Here is a 15,219-nt window from a genome sequence, read left to right as displayed (position 1 = left end):
GGGTGCTCGGGCTTCTGGAAGGAGGAAGCCGCCCGACGGGCGGGGCGGCGCTAGATGACGGAGGTCTCCGTCTGCAGGAAGGACTGGGCGCGGGAGCCGCGGTGGAACTGCAGGGCGCCCTCCGAGCCGTTGCGGGAGATGGAGGAGCCGCAGACCCTGTAATCCCGGCCCGTGGACGGGGTCGGGCACCGGCTTCGCCATTTTCGCTTCAGCTCGCACTGCACCTGGGGAGGTGAGGGCACCGGGAACGCCTGAGCCTGGGCAGGGGCGCGCGGGTGCTCTGGGAGCCACGGAGCCTCCAGCTCTCCCTCCCGCCTGCTCCCGTGTGGAGGGTGGGGCGACATCTGTGTTCCCATCAGATGGACAGAAACAGAAACGGCTTCGGGGAAGAGGCTGGAGGGAGCGGAGCGGGAACTGGAGGCCCCATGAGGGCGGGGACGCAGCCACGCTAAGGCTGTGCATGGGTGGTTCAGGCGTCCCCACTGCTACGGCAAGCGCTGTCCCACAGTCTGAGATAGTTAATTTGTTTTTTTCTGGAAAGATTTTCCTTAGCAGCCGGGGATGTGACAGTGCTGGGCCTCCGTCTCCTTCCCTGTTCCCAGCGGGTAGGGAATGTTAGCCCTGGGAGGGGGTGGGGATGAGTGAGGGGTGCCCGGAAAGCAGAGGAGGGAGAAGGGCAGGTGGCACCATACAGGCTCAGCTTTGCAGAAGCCGTGCTGGTGAAAGTTGCATGTCAAGCAAAGAAAGCATCAGCGACCGCAGGGTGGGGCGGGAGGGTCAGGGCTCAGGGGACGGGGTGAGGCCGCTGGAGCAGCCCAGAGACAGCACCCCTGGCTGGGGATGAACGCAGGGCAGAGCTCGGTTCCTGGCTTCGTCCCCAGGGACTCACAGAATGCTCTGCAGCCCCACCCCCCAACCCAGGCCGGGCTTTCTGGGACTCACAAGCTATGCAGGAGCAAGCCGCTGTCCATGGGGAAAAACGGATTCTGTCTGGACCCTGCTGGGAGCTTTCCCAAGAGGGCTCTGAGAGGGATGGCAGTCGATGCTACTTGGGGTGCACAGAGGGACGGCAGGGTTTGGAAGCTGGGCCCAGAAGAGTGGGTTTGCCTGTGTCATTGTGGGTTCTCTGATGGGCACACAGAGAACTGTGGGGGCCTGGGCAGTGAGTCCAGCCCACAGAAGACAGGCGCGTGTGGGGGCCACGGCACCAGGCTGGGCAGCATTTCAGGAACCAACTGAGCACCTGCACATGGTTCCAAGGCGGCCATGAACTTACCTCACTGTTCAGGAAACAGTAGAGGACGGCCACCACCAGGCCCTGCAATGAGAAGGGAAGGTCAGGCAGGACCCGCGCTCGGGGGAGGGCGGCCGCCTCTGCATACCTACCTGGAACGACCCGAGGCACAGTTCAAACAGTATCTGGTATTTGGAGGAGATGCTGATGGGAAACACGGCAAACACCATGTAGTGGACGCCAAACAGAGGGATGAGCAGGAGCGTGGACTTGGCCAGCCTCCTGCACGGAAGGAGAGAAGCCAGCTCAGCTGCGGGACCCGCGAACCCGCTGCACGCCTGGCAGGGTCTTTCTCAGGACCAGGCAGCTGGGTGTGGGAGGGGCTCCACACTCCCTCTCCACCACTGGAATCGCCACCTGACGAGAAAATCCACTGCTTCTTTACGTGTATGTCTGAGGCCCCTGTGCAGACCCAGCACTCAGGGCCCGGGAACGTGCATTCCAGAAAGTGTCTGTTTCTCCCAAATTCCCTCACAAGGACACACGCTGTGTTCTGGGGTTCCTGGCTGGCAGGGGCAAGATTCCCTGTGAGTGACCCAAAACCTGCACAGGCCCTGCCTGGGAGCCCGGCCCATCCTGAGGCAGGCACTGGACAAGAAGGCTGGCCTCCACCGTGGCCATGTGCACGTTTAAATGATGAGGCCCCTCCTGCTCCCGGACCAGCAGCTCACAACAGCTGGGCTCTGTGGGAGCCAGGCCCCTCAGTCAGCGGCAGGGACCCACCTCATTCCCTCTATTAATGCATCTGAAGTTCGCTGGAAAGGAGGCCTCCCTGTGGCTGAGCTCCTGGCCCCTGTCCAGGGAGGTTTTGCTACTTCTGTGACCAGAGAGTTACACAGAAAGGACCTCGTGTGGCCTCAAGGGTGTCTCGGCCTTTTCTGTTGTCCTGGAAAGCGAATCGATGTTATTGTCCCCACTTAATTTTGTTTCCAAAATAAAAGCATCCATCTCCGAGTCCTATTTAACAAACACTCCCCAAGAACCAATGCAAAGGTCAGCAAAGATGCTAAACAAGATTCACAGGAAATCCAAGTCCAACCTGAAGGGCAACCAAGAATGACTTATTTTGGGGTCTCTGCCACGCAGGCACCACCGGCCTCCCCTGAGCAGGGACAAGGTCATGCTGCCCTGCGGGGTCTGACGTGGGATCCCATCCCTCATGTGGGCGGGCAGAGACGGGTACTCCCTGGATTTAGATACCACACGGCAGAATTAGATTCTCTGGTTTACCAGACTCTTTTGCAATACTCTGGTGCCAGGCAGCAAATGTCCTGCAAATATAGACTGCATTGATCCTCCTAACCTTAGTGACATTATTACTTCCATCCTACAGATGAGGAAGCTGAGGCATGGAGTGGCAAAGTGACTTCCCTCAGGGCACCGGCTGGTATCTGCACCCAGCTTTGGGGCTCTTGGCCATGCTCCTGTCTAACTGCCCCTCCCCAAATCCACCCCTGTTTTCTAAGGTGGGAGAAAAGGGAAATGCAGGCCAGGCACCCTCCTAGGCCAGGTGGTGGGGTTCCTGTGCCCTTCCATGCCAGTCAGTCTGAGCCCGAGGTGCCTTCTGGCCTGGGCCAACCACTTCCACACCAAGTCAGTGTTTAGTTTATACTTGAATTTTAGTTTTTACTTTTTTTAAAAAAATAAATTCTTGATATAAATTTATGGAGTCTTTGCATTACTCTGTAGATTCCCCGGATCATCATGAATTAGCTGGATGACTGGGGGTGACTGGCTGAACGTCTGTCCTGTCTTCACCTACTGAAGGGAGGTCACGATGCCATCTTCATGTAATCACACGGGCAGGGAACGCTTTCTGAATTGTTATTAAGTACAAGGCCTGCTATCAGGGCTGGCAGCAGACACACGGCCACGGACTATGTGGTCTGAGGGGGGACAGAATTAAATGTAAAATAAAAATAATGTGTGGCCAAGGAGAAAAAGACAGGCTGTATAACATGCAAGTGGGCAGATGCTTAAACAAGCAAGCGCACTAAAGAGGACTTTCTTCTGGCCTTCAAATAAAAGAAATGGTGCCTGACTTTCACAGTCGCCAAGGCCAGAAGTGCTCCGGCTGAGTCCTCCCAGGTCGTCAGGTGCAGAATCACACCCTATCGAGACGGTGGGTGTTTTAAACCACCAAATTTTGGAGTGATTTGTTACTTGGCCAGGGAAATGCTGTCCAGTGCCTCTCTGAACTTTGGGCAGGAACAGAGCCCTGGGGTCCAGCCTCGAGGCCTGACCCGAGTCGCCGCACCTCCAGGGCCTTCCTGCCAGCGTGGGGTGTCCTGTCTCCACACAGCATCCCCACCAGGGACGGCCAGGCCGGGACACACACTCACTTGTACTGAGACTGGTCGCTGCCGCCGACATCCGGGGATGTTAACTTCTGCAGCAAAATTCGTATAATACTAATGAAAAGGACAAAATTGACCTGCACAAAAGAGACAGCAAGTTCGTGAAACGGATACGTGGATCCCTGATTTGCCCTGAAGTCCACCTGATTTCGACCCTCCCCTCCACTCCCTCAGTCCCTCCCTCCTTCCCTGGGAACCGCCTGTGGGGGTCCACAGGCCTGAAGGGGCCCTTTTCCGGGAAGGCTGAGTGGATGAGTGGAATGGGGTCATTTCTGTTTAATAAAGGATGGCAGGCCTGCTGTCTGCCCAAGTGTGTGACTCCACAGGTAATTCACGCTTCAACAGGGGCGACTTACAATGATGGAAATTAAAATCGGTATTCGTATGACCCACCAGGGCACACTGTGGTCGTTTGTATCCCAGCAACTGTCGGAGAGAGACGGGAAATCAGGTTACCACTAACCACTTTCGCAAGACGGGCACAGGAGAATGAGCGCCTGCCTTGTGCCTGTGCCTGCCAGCGGGGCCGTCTGCCCCTCCCAACCTGCCTGCTCCCCTTACTGTGGAAGCACAATTTCTCTGCACTGACAGATCGTAAAGGAATCTGTCCCAGCGAGTGACTGTGTTCCGTTTTATGCTTCTCAAAACAATAGTCGGCTTGTGGGGAGGAGGAATGGAGGCGCGGCCCCAGAAGCTGGGACAAGGGCAGGACGGCTGCTGACGCCCTCCACTCTGAGCACGAAAGCGTGTGTCGGCCCCATTCAGCCGACATCAGGAGAAAAGAACCTTCCTCCTGAAAATTAGCTTCCCCTCACTTCCCAAATGGTTTGCATGTGTATGGCAGAGGGTTTAAAATCTCCTTAGAGTGACTGAGGTGGGTGAGCCGCATTTCATTTTGATTTTCAGTGCGTGGGGTGTCTCCAGCAGGAAGCTGTGACCCCTGGCTTGTTAAACGCCTCAGTGATTCTCCCCAGGGTCTACACCCTGCACTGGAGTCTACAGCCCTCCCATAAAGCAGACACTCCGTCGCAGGCCTGGGTCCATGCAGGAACCTTCCGGCTGGTGCAGTCTCAGACTGGCCGAAGGGGACCAAAGGGGACCAGTCCTTAAGGCCAGAAGTGCCCCTGCTGAGTCCTCCCAGGCCGTCAGGTGCAGAATCACACCGTAACTAGATGGTGGGTGTTTTTAATTACCAAATCTTGGAGTGATTTGTTACTTAGCAGTGGATAACCGATGCACACTGAGGCCCTTTGAAAGGCAGGATATTTGTGCTGGAACCACATGTGTTCATGTCTGGGCTGCGGTCTCACTTAGGGTGAGCACAGGGGAGAAGCGCTCCGGGCCGCACAAGCCAAGACCAGTGCTTAGGGAGTGCTGGGGGGCCCTGCAGCCACCATCACCTGACCTTCCACTTTGCTACAGGTAAACAACGTGCAGGGCACTTGGTTTTCTTCTGTGGACATCGCTGTGCCCACCGAAGGGGCTGCCCCAGTCTCTGCCTGGTTTATCCCAATCTCAACTATGCTGCAAAACCTGGCTCACTTCCTGTCTCCTGCACGGGGCTTCCTCCAATACTCCAACCTCATAGGATTTCTCCCCATGAATCGCCCAGAAGCTTCCTGTGTGGCTGTCGGTTGGCCGCAAACACTCCCTGTCCTTCCAACCAGGTAACCTCCTGGCTTCCAAAGGACTTCGTGTTGCCAGATGTTGCCGGGCCCGTTTTCGAGGTTGTGGTCTGGGCATGGACTCACCCGGTGTCTTCTAAGTAGAGCCTGGCTGCAGTCCACGCACCGATGCACACGGTGGGGAGGCCTACAGAGAGATGCCCGGTTACGCGGGTGGATCAGAGCGGCGCACACGCACACAGGTGGGTGCCTTCACCAGCAAAACCCTCAAGGACACTCCTTCTCACGGGAATATTAAGTGCAATCTCTTGTTTAAAGTCTTTGTAAATATTTACAAGTTTATGCTCATGCCTTAGTAAGCAGTGAAGATAATTAAACACATGCTTGAGAGCCGAGAATCTGAGACTTGCCATTCCACATGGGAAGTGTTACTACTGAAGGCCACGGAGTTGAACGTGTGGAGGAGGAGATGTGTTCACTGATTTTGCGGCCACCCGCGGAGCTATCGGCTGCGTTTGCCTCATCCTGTCCATGAGGATGTCCCGAATCTGCACCCCTTTGCAACCCTGGGCAAGGCAAGGCTTCCGCTACCTGGTATGGCCTCAAGCCCTCTCCTCTCTGATCCCCACCCTCAGTGAAAGGTGAACTGGGTAGAGGTGGGGAGGAGGACACTGTTAACAGCCCAGTTTGAATTAGGGTAAAAGGGGCCAGGAATGGGAGTATTTTAAACTGGGTTCCTGTAATGTGTTGTTCGTAGGGGCCTCCAGTCATCCTAGAAGAGCTCTTCATGATATGACCCTGACATGCATTCTACAGGGGCGGCAAAGTGTTTTTCTGAGCAGAAAGTGATTGCGTTGTTTGGTCAGATGGGATGGGATGGAGGTTTTGTGGGTGGGACGGGGCACGCTTACCCCATCCGATCAGGAGGTAGGCCAGGAAGCACCTTCCGGGGGGGAGCACCGCCACCAGGAGGGTGTGGAGGTACAGCCCCTCCACCAGCAGCCAGAAGAAGTTGGCCATGATGCAGTACTGCAGGAAGACCAGGCTCAGCTTGCAGCCCACCTGGAAACCGCAAACAGAGGAGAGCATGACCGCATCCGGTAACAACAGCTCCAGCAGGCAGTGCCGCTGCAGCACACAGGGCGCTTGGTATCTGTGCAAGGAAGGAGGAGACACCGGTGCCATCAGGAAGGGAAGTGATTAACACAGTGGCCAGGGTGCTGGCCAGGAATGCCTGCTGGTAGCACCGGGCCCTTTGTATCCGCGGCTCCAGGGCAAGATCACCGCAGAGGCAACGGTGAACAGCCCTCCCTGAGACGAGCTTACTCACTGTTGCGGGCCAGGAGCTCACTTACTGCTGGAAGGTCTTAGGCCGCACAGCTCCCTGGCCCTCCTGTTCTCGGCCCCTCCCCTTGGCTCCTCCACTTCCCCTTCTCTGACCTGCTTCCCCACAGGAACCCCCGCAGTGGTCCTGCCAGCCAGCAAAGAAGAACCAGAAGAGCCAGCAGGAGGTCCCAGGGGCGAGGTGTGGGTGGCAGGGGCCCTGCAGCTGCCCAGGACTCTGGCCTCTGTCCCTTTGTGTGAACAGAGCACGAGTGCAGGTACAGGGTGGGGCACCCGCCAGTTGCCCTCACTAGCAGCTGTGCCTGGGGAGAGAAAACGATGGACCCACACCAGGCCCCCAGACTTTTCTTTTGAATTTTTGACAACTATGTAAGTTCCTCAATTGTAAAAAACTGGTTTTAATATTGGGTAACTTAATAAAACATGAAAAAATAAAGGGGAAAACAAGAGAAATCTAGCAAATAAAATATTTTCTGAGGATATTTTAAAAGGATTTTCACTGGGAAAGAATTACATATTATATAAAATAAACCTATTTTAATCTCTCAGACCTTCATCTAACTAAATGTACCAGGCATTTCAGCTTCATGAGCAACCACGAAACTGCTACTTTTAATCACTAAGCTTATATAAAGTGTGCTGAAAAATAGTATTTTCATTTCCATTCTTATTTCTACATTTATGTTCATATATATCTATAGACATATATAGGTAGATATACACATGTACAGGCAGATATAGGTATATCTGATACATATATCAGATGGATACACCTATACATATTTGTAGGTGGATATACTTATATATATGGGTAGATATACTATATACATATAGCAGATGGATATCCCTATACATATACATGGGTGAATATATTTTTACATATGGGTAGATATATATGGGTGGATATACTTATACGTGTATATGGGCAGATATACTTATACTTTCATATGGTGGCCTTTCAATTTGGCCTCCAGGGTCCTGAGAGCCACCGAGCCCTGCAGGCTGCCCCTGACCTTCCCAGCGCTCTGGATCTGCCTTGCCTTCTTCCGCTTTTTCTTTTTCCTAAGAACAGCAGGGTAGGTGCTTCATTTTCTGAGGCACTGCACAGGTGAGAGTTACCCTTATTGTCCATCTTTGCCACCACAGTGAGCCGAGCGCCTGCATGCGGATCTCGTGTATCAACACCTGCTGAATGGACACTCAGATCCCAGCAAGTTCTGCCCTGGGCATCAGGACAGAGCCTCTTACGTGGAAAGACACACATGATAACACAGCCATGAACACAGGAGAGTCACAGTAAGTCCATTTGTGGCTTATTGCCACTCATTTGAATAGTAAAGTGAAATAAATCAAGTTTTAAAATCTCTGGGAGGTGGGATTCTGGGAGTTGGTGACCCATCTGGATGCAACGTGCCTTCCTTTGTCTCTCGGTAAAAGACCGCGTCTTAAACACAAGGAGTAAATTGCAGATGAACCAAGACACAAATGAACAATCTCAGAACAGAAATCTCTTAACTAAGATGGGAAATCTGAAATGAAAACAAGAAGTGTTAAAAGGACAGAAGGCAATTTTGGTTATATAAACTTTAAAAGCTTTTGGATGGCAAAAATACCATAAAAATACAATTGACAAATGATGAATTTGGAAACATATTTACAATGGAAATGACAAATGTTTAATTTTTATGATACCAATATTACAGATGAATGTGGTGTTTTAGAGGGCCGGAACAGCTTGTGGAAAGATGCCAGTTCTCAGCAGGTGCCCTGCCCCGGAGTGTGCATGAGAGCCACAGAGGCAGTGCCAACGCCACCAGACAGGCAAAACGGCAAAACCAGTCAGGACTTTGGGCTCTGGTGTGATCCTACGTGCAGCTGTCAGCTGTCTCAGCCTTTTGGAAGGCAACCTAGCAAGATAGATTTACTACAATTTACAAATACACAAGCAGCTGGGTGCGGTGGCTCACACCTACAATCCCAGCACTTTGGGAGGCCAAGGTGGGTGGATCACTTGAGGTCAGGAGTTCAAGACCAGCCTGGCCAACATAGTGAAACCCCGTCTCTACTAAAAATACAAATAAAATAAAATAAAATTAGCTGGGTGTGGTGACGCCTGCCTGTGATCCCAGCTACTCAGGAGGCTGAGACATGAGAATCGCCTGAACCTGGGAGGTGGAGGTTGCAATGAGCCGAGATCATGCCACTGCACTCAGCCTGGACAACAGAGTGAGAGTCTGTGCCAAAAACAAAACAAACAAAACAAAACAAAAAATAAAAATATGCACGCCCTTTGCAGTGGGCGAGAGGCTTCTTTATGCTGCCAGAATTCATGTGTTGAAGCCCACTCACTGTGGGAGTGTTAGTGGGTGCAGCCTTGCCACAGGGGTGGAGTCTTGTGATGGGATTAGTGCCCCTGTAAAGGGACCCCAGCAACATCCCTCGCCCCTTCCACCACGTGAGGACACAGAGAAGTCAGACCCGAATCTGGTGGTGCCTTGGTCTCAGGCCTCCAGAACCGAGAAGTAAATGTCTGCAACAACAGCACACGAGGACGGAGACACCCTCGGACCTGGCAGCCTCACTGGCGAGTTCCATCCGACAGAAATAAGAACACCTGTCCATAAGACACATGTCTGGTGATGCCCGCAGTAGCAAAAGAGAAAAATAAAGGGCAGAGCAGACCCCACACCGGGGGACGGGCTACGTGGAGAACGCCACGCTACACGAGGGGCTGTGTGCCGCCTGAAAGCAGGCGCCGACCTGGTGGGGCCCTGGGACATCCTGCTGAAGGAGCAAAGAGGACGCAGAAGGAGTGTGCTGAAGATGATTCCATTTTCTTTTAAATGGTAACAAAAACATCTCTGCATTTTTTCCCATGTGCCCATTCACCAAACAAGCACACTGTGAGGAAGGGAGCTTTGGGGAATGACAAGGCCTCTACTGACTTCATTTTCTGCAGTGTGACCTTCACACCTCATTACACAGGCTCCAGAGCACCGCAGGAGGGGCCTCCAGGGCCAGCTGTCACCCACAGGGTTGATGTGAGGAACCCCAGCCAGGAGACCCACCAAGGCCCAGTGCCCAATCAGCAGCTGGTCCCTCCTCAGCCTCGTGGCCTTGTCGGGGAGCCTCTGTGTGAGCGTGTGAGTACGTGCACACGTGCATGTGAGGCAGGCAGGACTCAGCTTAGGAAGCCTAGGGGTGTGCTTCTGGGAGTCCCACAGACCCGGGGGGAACCTGCTGTGGCCGACAGTGAGAATAAAGGGCAGGTCTGCTCTATGTCCCGGGACAGCCCAGGGCCCGGAAACTGTGCCTCTGTCTAGGCCGTGTGGAAGGGGCCAAGAAGAGAACTTTTCATGTTCTTGGCTGATCCTAATGTCGTGAGAAAAAGACCCTGCACCTAGTTTGTGGGGGGCTGCCCCAGCTGTTCTGCTTGGGAGGATAATCTTGGTTTGGTGAAGTCAGTCGGGAACAAAAAATATACAAAAAAATGCAACTGGAAGGAAAGATATTTTTCCTGTTCCTAATGCTGAGGTCTGACTACATTTCTGGCTGACTTGTTTATTTAAAGCCTGAGCATTCTTTAGAGGACAGCAAGAGGGAAGACCCAGCTTGGTTCCTCTCTGGCCTCAGGCATCTCCCTTCCCTCCTGTCCTCTGTCCCCTCCCTCCTCCGTCGGTCACACGCTTTTCCCTTTGCCTCTGCTTTCCCCTTTCTGGTACTAGAGTCGCAGGGCACCTGGCATAAGGGGCAAAGCCGACTCCCTCTGTCCTCACAGAGCTCGACGCTGGGAACAGGCTCCATGCCGCTGGGTGTCGTGGGGCCCCACCTGCACCTGGGCTTTGGATCCCGAGACTCCAGACCAGTTGCTGGGTTTCCCTCAGCTCGGTTTCCTCGTCTGTGAAATGGGGCAACAGCTCTTTTAAAGGCAAATGAGTGTTCACCCACAGTGTCCACAGAAACAGCCCGGCATTTAGAGGAGGCTCTGTGCGGTGTGAGGGAGGCCAGGCCCTCCCAGTGGGGCAGCCACACTGGCTCAAATCCACTCTGCCTCGGAGGTTCTGGGCACTCCTCTCGGGGTGAAGCGGTAGGGGAGAGTAGACAGCTGCTGCTCCAGGCCAGCACCCAGTCCCGAGGGCTACCACTTTCTATGTCGCAGGTCCTCCAAGGTCCGCCGGGGTCTACTGAGGGTCTGTTGTGTGTCCTGAGGGTCTGTCGAGGATCCTAAAGGTCTATCAAGGGTCACTGCTTTCTATGTCTCGGGTTCTGAGGGTCTGTCATGGGTCATTGGTTTCTACATCACAGGTCCGTTGAGGGTCCGTCATGGGTCCTGAGAGTCAGTCATGGGTCTTGAGAGTCAGTCATGGGTCCTAAGGGTCTGTCTTGGGTCACTGCTTTTGATGTTATGGGTCCTTTGAGGGTCTGTCATGGGTCCCAGTGGTCCTCTGAGTGTCTGTCAAGTGTCTGTCGAGGGTGACTACTTTCTTCATGAAGAGCTAAGGGCAGGGGGATCTGCAGAGTGAAGCCTGAAACCATCTTGGTGAGAGAGAATCTGACACTGTCCTCACACTTCTTATGGGCGTTGACCACTGTTATATATGTGGGGAGACCCTCTTCCCAGGCCAGGAACTCAAAGGGCCAACTCCACCTGGGGACAGGGGCTTGCCAGGTGAAGAATCTTGTTAATTTTGTTATCACAGCAAATCTGATTCACAGGCATCACCACCAGCTTATCCCCAGAGGCACATTTCCTGCATGAAGACGATGACGGGCTATGAAACAGCTGACGTCTGTGCGGTTATAAACGGCATTACTACCTTAAAACTAAGCTAATTCAAATCTGTGCCAGCAGACGGACCTATCCAAGTCTAGTGCTCCTGGCTCCTTCAGAAGAACCTTGGTAGCGAGGGTGTCGGGTCGAGAGTGAGGTACCAGGGGCTTGAATCTTTCATAAAGATACTGAACATGTGGAGTGCTCTGGGCCAGCAGGGATGTGCTTGGTAGAACGGCCTGCATGTAGGAGGCACTCAATAGCACTTGCTATGTTAAACTGACTTGATTAGGTGCTAGATAACCACCAATAACCGCCACAAATACAGCCGAGGGAGAAGGGCGTAGGTGGAGTGAAACATCCTGTACTGCATTTGTAGGACCTAATAATTAAGATTATCCTCAAATCAAAGAGTTGGACCCAAGATATTCACAGACACGCAACTGGGTTCACAATCAGGCTTTGCATGGAATTTACCCATAGCACAGATCAAGTTCTTCCAGCAATCTGGAAGGAAGTCTTTACTGCTCAGAGTCTAGGAGATTCAGATAGAAAGCAACAGAGTTGTGTGTGTTCATCTGTACCAAGGTTCCTCAACCCAGATGTGTATGAGGAAGGGTGTGCCTTTCCTCAGTCTAGCTCCATGGGGGTCAGAGCTCAGGGCCCTTTCACTTCCCAGCCCTGACGGTGCCTGGGACCTCCACCCTCCCTGCCTCAGTGCCACCCCCATGTCTCAGCACCAACTGGGCCTGCTCTGGCCCCAGCCTGTCTGCCAGGCTCTCTGTTTCTCAGCCAGGGACCCTGCACCAGCACTGAGACGTCCTCATCGTGAGAAGGGGGAACAGAGACAAAGGGACAAGACAGTGGGACCCTGTGGTGGGGACAGCCTTACCCAGGAGGACGGCTGGTTGGGACAGTGCAACGTGCCCGAACTGGAGTAGAGAACGTCGTCCTTGACCAGCACTGAGATGGCTCTCAGGATGAAGGACAGGAACAGGTTCAGATGGATGTAATTCCTGGTGCAGTGCAGCTTCCTGAGGTGGGGGAGTGGGGGAGAGAGGAATTGGTGGGGGAAGGGGAGGGACGGAGAGAGGGAGAGAGAACCAGACAGACATGAGAAACTCATACTATGATCAGAGAAGCACAGAAAAATAAAAGAGTTGAGGGCAAGAAGCAGATTTCACCATGAATGGCAACTGCAATTTGCTGTGGCAGAGAAAAATGAAAAAGCTCTGTTAAGAATTTTTTTTGAGATAATAAAAGTGGATGAGATGAAGAAATGTTTTTAGCAAATACATATTGAATTTGATAACAAGTTTCCTATCAACAATTAAAAAACTGTTAAAATCCCAACAAAGGAGGTCAGTGAAAATGGTGGTGTAGGGACCATTCAAGAAACAACAACAACAACAACAAAGATACTCAAAGGCTTATGGCAACCAAGTGAACCCTTAGCCGGGGGGAAAGGCCCTGAACAGGCAGAGAGCACGCTGCATTTAGTTCACCTTTTGTCCACTCCGCTCCAACATGGTGGTCATTTTGAAGACAGAAGCCCATGTTACTATTGTGGGTACCTGGCCCTGGAGGAATTTCATAAACCCAAGGAATTGTGTTTGTTTTGACCTTTCTGTGGATTCTGGGCAAAAGACTCAGAATCTCAGGCTGAGAAGTGGTTTTGCAGACATGCTGGAAGCTGAACGTATAAGCTCCTGCCACCTCAGGAAATACTTGGCAATGGAGGCAAAAAACAGGTCCTCTGATAGCCTGAAAGGAAAAGCTGGGGAGTGAGAATCTTGGAGAATAAAGGCTTCAAGAAGCTCTCACATGAAGTGGGGAACCTAGAAATCCAGGTGCACGTTCAGGGCAGAAGGGACCAGAGAATCCCACAAGCTGTTATCTCAGGCTGCTCTTTAGGCTCAGCACAAGCAGGCGGTGAGGGCTAAGGCGGAGCTGCAAACAGGCTGGTTAAGCATTGAAGGAGTGCTCCCAACACAGAGCCAGCCTACAAAGGCCTAGAGAGGGCACTTTTTCTTTTCTTTCAGTTTTTTATCTCTTTGACTCCAGGTGTTTGTGGAAATCTCTGTCAAATAACTAGCTGATGACTGAGCTAAAAGTATATAGAGTCTTCAGAGACCACTAAAGACCAAGAGTCTTTATAAAAATAACTTAGAAAATCCCTAAATAAACAACTACCACCTGCAGCAAGAAACAACAAATCCTAGAGGGGGGAGAATGTGATTCCAGAGTCACCACATCAGAATATTCAAAATGCCCAGTTTCAACAAAAAATACAAAGCAAAAAAAAAAAAGAGAGAAAATATGACCCATTTATAGGAGAAAGAAAATGAGTCAACAAAAATTATCCCTGAGGCATCACATGAAATAGATTTACCTTAAGTTTCTGACTTAAGGTCGTATGCAACGACTTTAAATAAAGTGTCTTAAATATGCTTAAAAAGCAAAAAAACAAAACAAACAAAAAAACTCACAAAAAAACCACCAAAAAAAAAAAAACCCCAAAAAAACAATTACCAAAAAAACGAAAGAAAACAAAACAAAACCTAAAACAAAAAACCATGGACAAATAAAGGAAACCAGGAGAACAGTGTCTCAACACATACACAATATTGATAAAAGAGACAGAAATTACAAAAAGTAACCATGTAGAAATTTTGGAGCTGAAATGCACAATTGAGCTAAAAGATTCACTGGGGGAGGCCAAAGCAGTTTTCTTTTCTTTTTTTTTGTTTTTTTGAGACGAAATCTCATTCTATCACCCATGCTGGAGTGCAAAGGTGCAATCTCGGTTCACTGCAACCTCTGCCTCCCTGATTCAAGTGATTCTCCTGCCTCAACCTTCTGAGTAGCTGGGATTACAGGCACCTGCCACCACGCCCAGCTAATTTTTGTATTTTTAGTAGAGGCGGGGTTTCACAATATTGGCTAAGCCGGTCTCAAACCTCTGACCATATGTGATCCACCTGCCTTGGCCTCCCAAAGTGCTGGGATTACAGGCGTGAGCCACCGCACCCGGTCTGGATTTGAGCAGGCAAAATAAGTCATCTGTGAACTTGCAGCGAGGTCAAATGAAATTATCCAGTCTGAGGAGCAGAAAGAAAACAAAGAATGAAGGAAAACGAGGAGAGCCCAAGAGCCTAAGAGACTTGTGGAATTCCGTCAAGTGCACCAGCACACGCACTGATGCCAAAATGATGATCCTGAAGTCACGTGGAATTACAAGGGATCCTGAACGGCCAAAACAATCTTAAAAAGAACAAAGCTGAAGAACTCACCATCTCAATTTCAAACTTACTACAGACTACCAAATAGTGTGGCACTGCATATAGATCAACAGTATAGAACTGAGAGTCCAGAATTAAACCTACACATCTATGGCCATTTGATTTTTGACAAGGGTGCCAAGGACATTCAATAGGGAAAGAACAGTCTTTTTAACGACTGGTGCTGTGATGACTAGATGTCCATATGTAAAATCATACAGCTGGACCCCTACCTCACAGCATATTAAAAATTACTCAGAATGAATCAATGACCTAAACATAAGAGCTAAAACCGTAAAACTCTTCTGAAAAAATATAGGAGCAAATATTCATGACCTTTGGATTTCCTGTGTACTTGTGATGTCAGCCACAAGTCTATTAGGCTCTGTTGGATTTCTTATGTTCTTATGCATGATACCAAAAGCACAGCAAGTAAACAACAGAAAAAGTGGACTTCATCAACATTGAAAACTTTTATGTATTAAAGGACATTACTAAGAGAGTTCAGAGAAAACCTACAGAATGGGAGAAAATGTCTGGAAATTAT

At 51.1% G+C, this 15,219-nt stretch overlaps 1 protein-coding gene across 1 annotated transcript in view; it reads right to left on the bottom strand.

Moving 5' to 3' along the window:
* Positions 1-27: 27 nt before the first annotated feature.
* The window catches only part of VIPR2 (vasoactive intestinal peptide receptor 2), a 129,721-nt gene continuing 114,529 nt past the window's right edge, over positions 28-15,219 (bottom strand). Inside the window, exons 7-14 of the mRNA XM_011990195.1 lie at positions 12,284-12,425; positions 6,188-6,338; positions 5,403-5,463; positions 4,008-4,077; positions 3,637-3,728; positions 1,387-1,516; positions 1,277-1,318; positions 28-224 (exon numbers count right to left, since the gene is read on the bottom strand). Of these exons, the coding sequence (XP_011845585.1) occupies positions 51-224; positions 1,277-1,318; positions 1,387-1,516; positions 3,637-3,728; positions 4,008-4,077; positions 5,403-5,463; positions 6,188-6,338; positions 12,284-12,425 (862 nt within the window). The 3' untranslated portion in view covers positions 28-50. The remainder of the gene's footprint in view (positions 225-1,276; positions 1,319-1,386; positions 1,517-3,636; positions 3,729-4,007; positions 4,078-5,402; positions 5,464-6,187; positions 6,339-12,283; positions 12,426-15,219) is intronic.

Source organism: Mandrillus leucophaeus, unplaced genomic scaffold (genome assembly GCF_000951045.1).
Source record: "Mandrillus leucophaeus isolate KB7577 unplaced genomic scaffold, Mleu.le_1.0 Scaffold373, whole genome shotgun sequence".
Taxonomy (NCBI): Eukaryota; Metazoa; Chordata; class Mammalia; order Primates; family Cercopithecidae; genus Mandrillus; species Mandrillus leucophaeus.
This window is presented reverse-complemented; position numbering and strand designations above follow the sequence as displayed.